The sequence below is a fragment of the Dryobates pubescens genome, chromosome 7, assembly GCF_014839835.1.
Source record: "Dryobates pubescens isolate bDryPub1 chromosome 7, bDryPub1.pri, whole genome shotgun sequence".
Classification (NCBI taxonomy): domain Eukaryota; kingdom Metazoa; phylum Chordata; class Aves; order Piciformes; family Picidae; genus Dryobates; species Dryobates pubescens.
In genome coordinates this window covers 7,221,355-7,233,386 of record NC_071618.1, presented here as the reverse complement: position 1 = coordinate 7,233,386, position 12,032 = coordinate 7,221,355, and the positions used below count along the sequence as shown (strand labels likewise).

At 43.3% G+C, this 12,032-nt stretch overlaps 1 protein-coding gene across 1 annotated transcript in view; it reads right to left on the bottom strand.

Annotated features, from left to right (window-relative positions):
• Positions 1 to 767: 767 nt before the first annotated feature.
• Positions 768 to 12,032, bottom strand: part of GRTP1 (growth hormone regulated TBC protein 1) — a 41,998-nt gene continuing 30,733 nt past the window's right edge. Inside the window, exons 6-8 of the mRNA XM_054163123.1 lie at positions 3,253 to 3,425; positions 2,945 to 3,130; positions 768 to 1,204 (exon numbers count right to left, since the gene is read on the bottom strand). Of these exons, the coding sequence (XP_054019098.1) occupies positions 1,115 to 1,204; positions 2,945 to 3,130; positions 3,253 to 3,425 (449 nt within the window). The 3' untranslated portion in view covers positions 768 to 1,114. The remainder of the gene's footprint in view (positions 1,205 to 2,944; positions 3,131 to 3,252; positions 3,426 to 12,032) is intronic.

Sequence of the window (12,032 nt, the reverse complement as noted above, 5' to 3'; positions counted from 1 at the left end):
AAGGCTGGAAGAGAGGCCTAGTGGCAGGGAGAGGGCTGCTGCTTTGCTTGTTTCTGCCCAGGGGTATTTACACAATACATTGAGCTGCAGCTTTGGAACTGCCTCATGGTTCACTGTTTCATGGAAGAAATCTTTTTGTGTTTGCAACTTTCTCAGAAATCTTTTAGGGACACAAGTATATGAAGGTACAGCACCTACGGTGCAACCTCAGTACAGCAGCACAAAGTAGGACAAGCATCTGTTTGGCATCCCCTACAAAGTGCAAAATGCTACTGCCAGATGTTAGTTGTTTAGATGTGTTGCTTGGGGATATGGTTTAGGGATGAACTTTGTAGAGTAAGGTTAGTGGTTGTACTTACGATCCTGAGGGTCTCTTCGACCATGAATATTTCTGTGTACCTAGTGTGCTAGAGGTAACCCCCCCTGAATATGCATATAAAAATGTCAAGTGGTTACAGATGGATTTTTGCTTTCTGTAGCCTACATTTATACATTCCCTGCTGCCTTTACTTTAAGAGCTATTACATAGGAGAGTGACGGCAAGTGAAGATAATCCTCTTCCTTCTTGCTGTCTTGCCCCACACTACCATGTTTATTGACTTAAGTGACAGCAGTGAGGAAAAAGGAACATGGTTGTTTTCTTGCCAACTAAGGGCAGTCAGGAAGGAGAACCAAATATTTTACTCTCCACATCAAGAAACAGATTCTGACAAATTAAATTAATTTATTTTATATAAAGGGTAGACCTGTCACAGTTAATACAGGGGGGAAGGATATGCAATTTTATACACCTGTTCTCTTTTAACATTACAAAATGCCCTGAAAACACAAGGAGGCTGACTGCTTTTAAAAGGAGTATCCTGACACACTGATCACATTCTACTTTGAAAACACTAAGTCCTTTAAAAGAAAAAAGAACAAACAACCACAGAACCACCAGTTCCAGTTATCAAGTCTGACATACAGTACAAAGTATTCACAACACTTACTTGAAAGGCAGGAAAAATTGGTCAAGTGTCAGTTAACTCATGGAAAGCTTAAAGTGTGCTCTAGTCAGTGCAAATAGAGGAATGTGTCAATTGCTGTCGTGTCTGACCACCTCATTAAATCTGAGTTATCCCTGAGAAAGCACCTTCTCCCTGCATGTCTCTCGGAGTTTGTTGATTGTTGCCATGGACAAGCTTCCAGGGTCTGTGAATATTTTCTGGGGGCAAAAAGGGAAAATCCTTAGTTAAAATGCTGGCTTTAAACAACACAGTGACATTCTCATGAAGTGTGAAATCCCTGCTTGGCTATCGGTACCATGGAAATGCTTACAGCGGTTTGGCCTCCTTGTAACAGGGCAGCATCTTCTACTCTGCTGTAAAGACACAGTAAAACTGCAGCTCCTAACAAGTGCTGTTAAGTTACACAGCAGCAACAATGCTGAATATCTGGCTAAAATGATTTTAAAAAGCATGTGTGTTGGTGGAGGGCAGGGGTATGTAGAACACCCTAAGCCATGCTGGGTAATGCTACAAAGCCCCAGTGCGTTTCTCAGGCGGTGCCAGCAGAAGTTGTTTGGGCTCTGCAACACATGCACGCTTAAAACAATATGCTTCTGCTGAAAAACAAATCAGTCTTAATCCCTTGCTCTACCATCTTTGTTACTCTTCTCTGCCAGGTTTTCTGGGCTAGTAATGTATATGGATGTAAGAATTTGAGGTATTTCAAATGCTGTCACACTTGCAACTTTTTTCCCTGACTGGTTGCTTAAGAACAATACCTTTGTTTCCACTGCTTCACTGACTGAACAAAACTGTGAAGCAAGCTGTAAGCTTATGCACTTTAGTCTACAGTTAAAATGTTTGGGCCCCTCACTTGTCTGTAGCTATAACTGACAGCTCTTGGAGACATTATAAATAAGCCAGTTCTGAACAGCATTCTGGTAAAAAGCCTGCATTGCATTAAAAAAGTGTTCAGGGAATGGGAGGCATAAAGTACCCAGCTGTCATCACTTCTACTGGTAATAGTGCAGCTACTGCTGAGGGGAAAAAACCCCAAACAAATCCAACCCTGATTAAAGCTGTCCTTACATTTTGTTTTTCTTTTACTCCTTTAACTGAAGCCTCACAAGTTAGTACATTTTTATTCAATTTGAGCAAAAATGACCTGTGACATCAATGACATCCTGCTGTGGCAGACCTACACACAGAATACCTACACACAGAATGCTGACATGAGCATGAAACAGTTTTGGAGGGAGAAGTGACCTACTGGGATGTCTTTTACACTTGCATCTTCACAGTTAAGCTTCAAATCTAATGCTCCATACAGATTTGGCATCCAAACTGAATCACATACAAAAATAATTCTTAGTTTGCAGATTGTCATAGACTTCAACATAAGATGGAAGTTGCTTGTCATAACACTCAACTTCATCTTTGGTATTTTTTTGGGGGTTGTTTGGTTTTGGTTTGGGTTTGGATTTCTGTGTGGTTTTTGTTTGTTGGTCCGGATATACAAACTTGGTGCTACCTTTTTGGTCTAAGCAGAGTCTCTTCTGGCACTAAGATTTATCAATACACAATTTACAATTCACTTTGTGTCTCTCCTACATTTCATCTGAAAAAAAGCCCAGGACAAGCCCTAGTTCACTAAAAGAACACACCGAAGTTATTTTCTCATCAGATTTCCTACCTTAAGTGGTAAATGGGGCAGAAATACTTCTCCCCCTCCGTGTAACAGGGAGTGTGAATTAATCCATATAGATGGATTTAGATTTGGGGGTTTTTAAATGCATCTTAGCAAGGTTTGAATTTCTTACGTAAAAACTTTCTTCATCCTTTTGGCAACCCCCACAGACACATTTCTCCTAATACACCCATCTTTTTGTCTGCACAAACGATTTCGAAGCCAGTCCTCTTTTCAGTTGGTAACAACTAAAAGCTGCAGAGAATTTTACCTGCATGAAGCTGTGACACTCTGTTACAAATGTTCCTTTGGTGATCTGCTTAAATTTATCACAGATGTCAGGGAAATTCGTGGCGTCCAGAATAAAAGCTTGGTGTTGCTTAATTAACGTTAAGGCCACGCGAAAGATGATCTTCGACCCTTCATAGAATAAGCAATCCCATATTCGGAGCACAGTCTGCAGGAAAGGAGAGAATTCAGATTACAGCTTTTTGATTTCCAGTAGATCATTATTACCAGAGCAGCAGAAATGCAACGATGATTATGAGTGTATATTAAGAGAACTTTGTTACTAATTACCTCTACTGGAAGAATGTCAATGAACAAGCATATAAACCAGCGTGACACCACTAGGGTCCACATGACTCCATGCCTTTCCATCAGCTCTGCCACAGCTGGAACTTTCATTTTCACAAGTTCTCCGAGGACCTCTTGATCAGTTTTCAGGCCCAGCATTGCAGGACTGTAATAATCTTGGAGAGAGGAAAACAAAATTCAGGAGTCTGTGGACATGACCTTTCCACCAAGCTGAAGAAAGTCCTGTGTAGCTGAGTATATAAAGGCATCTTGTGCCCACATCAATTAAACCACACAATGAAGATGTCCGCATTGGGGTCACATAGCACTTTTTCAGCCAGGGCTGATCCCTCTACACAAACACTTCATTCATGCCTACCAAAGTATCTTCTTTCTTGACAGCTCTTTTTGGCAATTCGTTCTTTCTTCCCAAGGAAGGATAATCTAGTCTGGTTTTAACTGCTAACTTAAACTGCAGAAGTCTTACTGGTATTTAAATAATTCAATATAATCACCACCTCCAAGAAACCAAGTAACCAAGAAAAATAAAAAAAAGAAAGATAAAAAGAATAAAAGGAAAAATAATAATAATAAAAAAGCCCAACCCAGCCAGTAGCCTTTAGACTGGGCTCAGTCATAAGCAGGAAATGCAACTTTCTGAGAGTGTCAGCTGTGCAGGGTGCCGGAGGCCAGATGCCACTTCTCCTAGGGTGTGACCTAGCATTAAAGAGTTTATCAGCTGCTTTTTTCCCTCCAGGCCAAGGAAACCCCACTTATCATAGAATAATTCTAAAGTAAATGAATGACACATCACTCAGGCACAATCTTCCTACTTACTTTATCTGCAAGATGGGTATTGAAATTAGCCCTACAGCTCCTACACTGCATTGGTCAATGCACTAAATTGCTAAACTCCAAATTCAGAACAGTGGGGCACTATGTAAAGAACAGTCACACTGTGCTTGCTATTCAACAGCCTGTTTGGCAGGGTAAGCATTTTCACTACCAAGGTGCAGGGTGAACAAAAAGCATCTCAGTTCTACAGTTAAGGGAGGAAAAAGAGTATTTTAGTTCATAAGAGTTCAGATGGCCTGGGAAGGGGCAGGGATTACACAGGTATTTACGGAATTCATATTCTGGGTTCAGATGTTTGGCAGAAACTTTTAAGCTGCATTTGATGCCTCCAGCCCTGGGAAGCAATCTTTGATGGGTCAGCAGTGCTTTGCTGACAAGACCTCTGTTATTAACATTATTTACTGAAAGAAAAAACTGGTAACACAAGCACCTTGGTATGCCTTTCTTCCCTCCAGTGGTTCAGAAAGCTGCACTTCAGGTTTCTCTAACTTTTTCTGCTAAGGTTCCCAGACACACACAGCACAGGCCAGTAGTTCAGACAAAGGTGAAGGAATCAGAAGCAGCAAAGTCTGTTTGTCTGAAATAGCTTTTATAAAAGCTACCTGTGCTACAAATAAGTTTAAGAAGCTGTCCAGATTATATAGGGTATGTATAACCACGTTAATTTCTCTAATGAAATCACAAGAGCAGTTCAGTATCTACTTGTTTATTCTATGTATTCTATGTATTCTATATGTATTCTACTCCTCTGTCACAAAGGCTTTCTTGAACAGACTTCCCAATCCAGGAGCTATTTGCTCTATATTTAACCTGTCCCAGCTGCAGAACAGGAGTTGTTCAAATGGTACTAAGGAACATCACATTCGCCCTTAGGAATCTAGCTTCTTGCCTGTGGTCCTAATTTTTTTTCCCTGTTGAAGACTGATAGGTAAAGTTCCTTTACAGACATAAAAGTCACTGCCACTACATACATTCCTTTAACCACCTGCCTTTCAATTGCTTGTAAGGAAAGCCCTGAAAGCACAAGAAATCCCATGAGAAAGTGTACTAAAAACACGAAACCATGCCACAACTTCAAAGCCAACACAAAACCCTCTCTTTCCACATACTCTGTGTTAGTGCTGTCCTCATTCGTGACGGAACGCAGGTGAACTGTTGTCTGGTGGCTGAGTAAACCTCTTTTTAAATGCTGCTTTGATGCAAGGGAAGAAGGAAAAGCTTTCAAAAATGTAAATCACTTTTCTCACCCAAAGCCTTTCCTTTCCTTCCCTCTCTCATACATCCACAAACCATTTCTTTTTCTTTTTTTGTGCTCCTGAGACATGTGAGTACTTAAAACTTGAAGTTACTACTGGCAAGTGTCCTCAGGAAGAAGGACAGAAGCCCGGAGGCTCTCTGCTCTGCTGCAATCATCTGATACACTGAAATGAACAGCAGCTGCTATTTTTACTTTGTTCAGCAAAGCAAATGTCAGGATCTCGGCGAGAACGCAACTGGACACCCACCCAGCGTGGAGTGCTGGCGAGTAAAAAGTTAACAGCCAGGCAGCTCCTGGAATTACTGAAGCAGCAAGCAGCTGGGAAGCCTGGGTGGACATTAACATTTCACTTGAGTTCGTTAGATTGTAGTGCTGGACAGAAAGGAAAAAGGCACTATTCATCTATCTAGGGCAGCCTCCAGCTGCTCCCCTGGGGAGCAGGAGCAGCTCCCAAGTGCCCTGGTACACAGCACAGCAGCGTTCAGCCCAGCACTGCTGCAGAACGAGATTAACGCCTCTATGCGAATGCCAGTAACCAAAAGCAGGCTCTCCCCAGCATGTTAGCTACCAGTTCACAACAGAAAGGACTTACATTAAACTAATCTGCAGCCCAGGCATTTTTATATGTGTTTAGAATGCACTAGTTGTAGTTACTGGGGACAGTCCTTATAATTACTACACATAATATGTAATGAATATAGAATTTTACTATATATACATATATATTTTTTTAATACTGAAAGGTGTATCTAAAATTAGCATCACAAATTATGAAACCCATACTTCCTGTCCTCCAGAAACTCTCCTGCAAGACCCTGTATTTGTGCAAAAACTTGCCCACAAATGATTTACAAGGAACCTAACAGCATCACAGTAGCCCAGGGAATAGCACAGACCTAACCTTGCAGTCTAACGTCAGTCTTCTGAGGGCAGCATTACCCCTGGAGAGGAACCGGGTCATCAGGTATGGCTAGCCTGGAGCACAGCCAGCAACACCCACACCAAGTCATAAGGTACACACAAGGATAGTCAGAACTGCACAAGTGAGTCAGAAGAGGATCTGGTGTCATGCTCAAGCCACCTCTCAAGGTCCATGTCTAGTCTCACTAGTGAAAATGATCTTGCCACCTGCTTCAGTACCTAGGTGATGGGTAACATTCAGCCCAGGTGGTTTTTCCATTCTGTTCTTATTTGCTAGGGATGCCCAAGCCCTGAGCATTCTGGAAATGGCCCCCCAGCAAAATTCCTGCGGCTCTCCCTTGCTGCAAGTGTTTCACTGTGCGCCCTATTTTCTAATCTTTTAGAACTGTCTGCCCTGCATCTCCCTTTAAAGTCAAGGTATACTTATTTATAAACAAGTCTACACAAGCCTAACTCTCCCCCATGCCACAAAGCTGTGTTTCACAAGACACTGTGCAGCAAGTTATATTTACTCAGCTACCATCAAAACACATTACCTTTATGTCCCTTCCATAGCTTATATTACAAATGGTTTGATATTTCTCGATATGCATGATCCACATTTAATTAGTGTATTAATGATTTTTCCCTCTCAATACTCTGTCAAAAAGAAAAGAAGCAGTTGATGCCCTAGAACAGACCTGAGTCAGTAACTGTTCCCAATCTGCCACCTCCTAATTAAAAATAAATAAACCAGTCAAATGCAGGGTAATTATACTGTGCATCTATTGATCTAGGTTGGTTTATAGGAGTGTCCTCTGAAAATAGAGCATTCCCCTGAAAAAACACACAGCCAGATTGCTTCCTTTTATTCCTCAGGTTGTCAAACAGAAGAAGTGATAACATGAACACTTAGGTGACCCCACATTACATGACTCTCCATCACATCATCTTCTGGTAGGCAACAAATGAAATACTGTATTACAAATTATTATTATAGTATTATTATTAAACTCCAGAAAAATGTCCCCATATGAAACTCCCCATTTCCAAGCTCTGTTGTAAACTGTCCCTAGGCTTTCCTTACTTCCAGCTTTTCTTTGTCTTTGTTCATCCATATGCATTTGCTTTGCCTAGTCTGGTTCCCGGTGCCTTCCTGTGGATTTTGAATGCCTTGCCAAGTTCAGGAGTGCCTGAGAGCATAGCAGAGGGCAGTGTAGTCCTCACCCGGTGTGGAATTTACCACATGAAGTGCTCCTTCCTCGTCGAAGTCCTGACTCCAAACAGCAGTGCAGGCCCATGGGTCTGTTGGGATTGTTGACTTCACAGAATGGTAGGGGTTGGAAGGCACTTTGAAGATCACTTAGTCCAACCCCCCTGCCAACGCAGGTAGCCTTGTCTTCCTCTTAGGAGTCGAGTAGCAAAAAGGACAGGACAGCTTCACAAACTGCCAGGTATTTATTGCTACTATACAACACAAGTGACTAGATGAAGGCACTTTCCCCTCGTTTAAAGGGCTCTTTGTTATTCAGATAGACTGCACTGACTCATGCCGTCACTGAGCTTGAAACCTATTCCAGCTCAGCACTTGACAAAAGATAACTCCTTAGACTACATTTTGCCGTCTATCACAATAATTAGCACCTCTCCGAATCCTACCAGGATGTCCAGGGCTAAGACAGAACCGTCTGCCTGTGTTCCAGAGCAGTAATGAGATTTGCAGGAATAAGGAAATAATCTGGTAGGGACTGTATGACCTTGTTCTGTTGCAAATAGACTAAGAGGTTCCAAAAATAAGAATTTAAGAAGGAGTGCTCTTGTAGCCTTAAATTACCTTTAGAAGTCAGAGCTGCAGAAGTTAAAAAAGAATCCTTTACGCCTGTTGTGCATATGTCAGGTTAAATATAAATACTCCTACTGCAACCAGCACAACATGAATTTCTAGTGTGGGAGAAATACCCAAGACAAGACCTCAGCTCGGCCGCTTTTCTTCCAGCATTGCTAACCATCATTTCAAAAGCCTACATAAGACAGCTTGGGACAAAGTGAGTAGTTTGTCTTAGCGATCCAATTTATGTCATCAAACATAAATGAATGTTTAATTACATTAAGCATTAAAAAGAGTTATAAAAAAAGAAAGAGTAGTTCAACTTTTCTCAATCATAAGCCACATTCACAGATGTCTCCCTGCTGTAGATGCACATTTCCATTCGCTGCTGGACTTCACTGGAATCTGGAATGGTCAGGCCTCACAGTATCACAGTAACTAAGGTTGGAAGAGACCCCAAGGATCATCGAGTCCAACCTGTCCCAACAGACCTCACAACTAGACCATGGCACCAAGTGCCACGTCCAATCTCCCCTTGAACACCTCCAGGGACGGTGACTCCACCACCTCCCTGGGCAGCCCATTCCAATGACGAATGACTCGCTCAGTGAAGAACATTTTCCTCACTTCGAGTCTAAACCTCCCCTGGCACAGCTTGAGACTGTGTCCCCTTGTTCTGGTGCTGGTTGCCTGGGAGAAGAGACCAACCCCTTCCTGTCTACAACCACCTTTCAGGTAGTTGTAGAGGGCAATGAGGTCACCCCTGATCCTTCTCTTCTCCAGGCTAAACAATCCCAGCTCCCTCAGCCTCTCCTCACAGGGCTTGTGCTCAAGGCCTCTCCCCAGCCTTGTTGCCCTTCTCTGGACACGTTCAAGTGTCTCAATGTCCTTCTTAAACTGAGGGGCCCAGAACTGGACACAGTACTCAAGGTGTGGCCTAACCAGTGCAGAGTACAGGGGCACAATGACCTCCCTGCTCCTGCTGGCCACACTATTCCTAATACAGGCCAGGATGCCATTGGCTTTCTTGCCACCTGGGCACACTGCTGGCTCATGTTTAGGTGGCTGTCAATCAGCACCCCCAGGTCCCTCTCTGTTTGGCAGCTCTCCAGCCACTCTGACCCCAGCCTGTAGCTCTGCATGGGGTTGCCGTGGCCAAAGTGCAGCACCCGGCACTTGGACTTGTTAAATGCCATCCCATTGGGCTCTGCCCATCTGTCCAGTCGGTCGAGGTCCCTCTGCAGAGCCTTTCTACCCTCTAACTGACTAACATCTGTTCCCAACTTGGTGTCATCTGCAAACTTGCTGATGACTGACTCAACCCCCTCATCCAGATCATCAATGAAGATGTTAAAGAGGATGGGGCCCAGGACTGATCCCTGGGGGGCGCCACTGGTGACTGGCCGCCAGCTGGCTGTGGCACCATTCACCACCACTCTCTGGGCTCGGCCCTCCAGCCAGTTCCTAACCCAGCACAGAGTGCTGCTGTCCAAACCACGAGCTGACAGCTTAGCCAGCAGTTTACTGTGGGGGACGGTGTCAAAGGCCTTGCTGGAGTCCAGGTAGACCACATCCACAGGCCTCCCCACACGTCCACCAGACGGGTCACCTGATCATAGAAGGAGATCAGGTTGGAGAGGCAGGACCTGCCCTTCCTAAATCCATGTTGGCTGGACCTGAGCCCTTGGCCATCCTTCAGGTGTGCAGTTATTGCCGCCAGGATAATCTGCTCCATCACTTTCCCTGGCACTGAGGTCATGCTGACTGGCCTGCAGTTTCCAGGTTCCTCCATCCGACCCTTCTTGTGGATGGGGACCACATTGGCCAGTTTCCAGTCATCTGGGACCTCTGCAGTGAGGCAGGACTGGAGGAAAATGATGGAGAGCGGCTTGGCCTCAATGCTGGCAGGCAGAGATCGCCAGGAGCAGAACTGGCTAACCTCATGGAAAGCTCACAATCTACATTTCAAGTCAAACCCAAAACAGGTTCCGCCACATGCCACGGCGGAAAACAAGTAGTAAAGTCCTTTCCAATCATCCTTCATTCTAAAGCTCAGCTGTTTGCATGTTACTGAAACACAGGGTTGTTTTCAATAACCTTGGTAGCCCAAAGCTTTCCTTTCAAAAAAGACAGGCTATCATAGCTGAGTTTATGAACACACACGGAAGGAGATTCATCACTTCAGTTACACATGGGTCAAAATTAGATCATGAAAGCAGTCCCTTCTCACCTCCAGAACATCTGAATACCGACAGTATTCCTACATAATTTATTGATTCATTCTCCTTGTTGGTCATTACCAGCCTGCTCTGTCCAAGAAGGCAGGGGAACATTGTGCTATTTCTACCATGGGACAGTCCAAAAATGCAGGATAGATCTTCTAAGAATCTACACCATGAACCTGGTCTGAAAAAAAAATAGCCTATGTTTGGGAGGAAATGAGAAAGTCACAACAGGAAAAGGAGGAAAACCAAGAGTACTGCCAATTCTTTTTGCAGTATCAGGCCAAAATGACCCCCTGCAGATGTCCTGGCCAAAGTGATATCCTGCAGATAGGTGGTTAAAAGGCATGGTGAACTCTTAACTATGGTATTTTTAAAATGTAAGCTCCTAATCCTCCAGGGAGCTGGAGGAAAACAAAACCAAACCAACCCCACCCCGAGCTAAAAAAACCCAAACAAACAAAACCCCAAGCCAACAAACCCACAACCCAAACAAACCAACCCAAACCAGGTTCAACCCATACTTTCTTTTTCTGTCATCAAATCACATTGAAACAGAACTTCTGTGCTGGGGTGCTGAACTCACAGCAGAACCAGCAGTAGCTGTATCATTCACAATTGAGTGTTCAGCTCTAAGAAACCACAAGCAAGCCAAATTTTGGATGGCAGAACTAACTTTACACACGGGGTGGGGGGATGGGAAAAGCATGGATGCTTGTTGCTTGTGATACTGACAGTACACAAAGTTTAGCATTGCTATTGCTTCTTTTGAGGATAATGGTGGTGTTTTTTTTCACAGTATCACTGAGCTTTGGAGATGGCTGCAGCTTACTGGGCTGATGATAGTCCCAGGAGCCAAGGTTTTTAATTCACTAAGCATTCTGACAGACTTTTAACACTGGTTTCCTCACTTGGATGGGAAATTAATGAACAAGCATTGAAGATTACCACAGCTGCTTTATCATGCCTGTAGAGGAAACAAATATTTTTATCTTTTCAAAATGAGTTTACAATTGTACAGGGAGTGACTCTAAATGACTGCTGACTTCAGCTGAATAAGGATTCCTGGATCTCTGGCTCTCTTTATTCCTCTGTGGGAATAGGAAGAATAGCTATTTTATCAGTTTGTCACACGGACAAGATTATTCTTAACACCACAGCACAAAACACAGCATTTATATTCTCTGACACTTCAGAAGAACCCCAGTATTACATTTCTTCATCTCTTTACAAGAAAGCTACGATCTTGCCATGGGAACTACCAAACACATTACTTAACACTGGGACAGAAGAAGGCAGCTTAAAAAGAGAGCTGGACAGACACATGGTTCTAGCCTAATACTTGCGTCGGTTTCCCTCTCCACCTCTTCAGGATGAAGAGAAGGGGAATGAAAGCCATAATCCTCTTACTTCAAGCTTGAAGAGATGCTAATAAGAGAATTAATTTTAATCTTGAAGTTACAGGTTTTAAAACTCCAAGAGGAACAAATGAGACCTTGCCACTAGTTATAAACTGAAAGTGTAATAAAGCATTCAAGTTTGAGCACAAAACATAACAAACAACCAAGGCTGTACATCCCAAGTATCTCTGAAACTGAACAGTCCCTTTTTGTACATTTAGGTAGATGAGAGTTACCACTGTGCACTGCAGGATTTTCTTCATCTAATTTCTTTTACTCCACAAACACTTCAAGTAGCCACCTATGTTGCATATGCATTA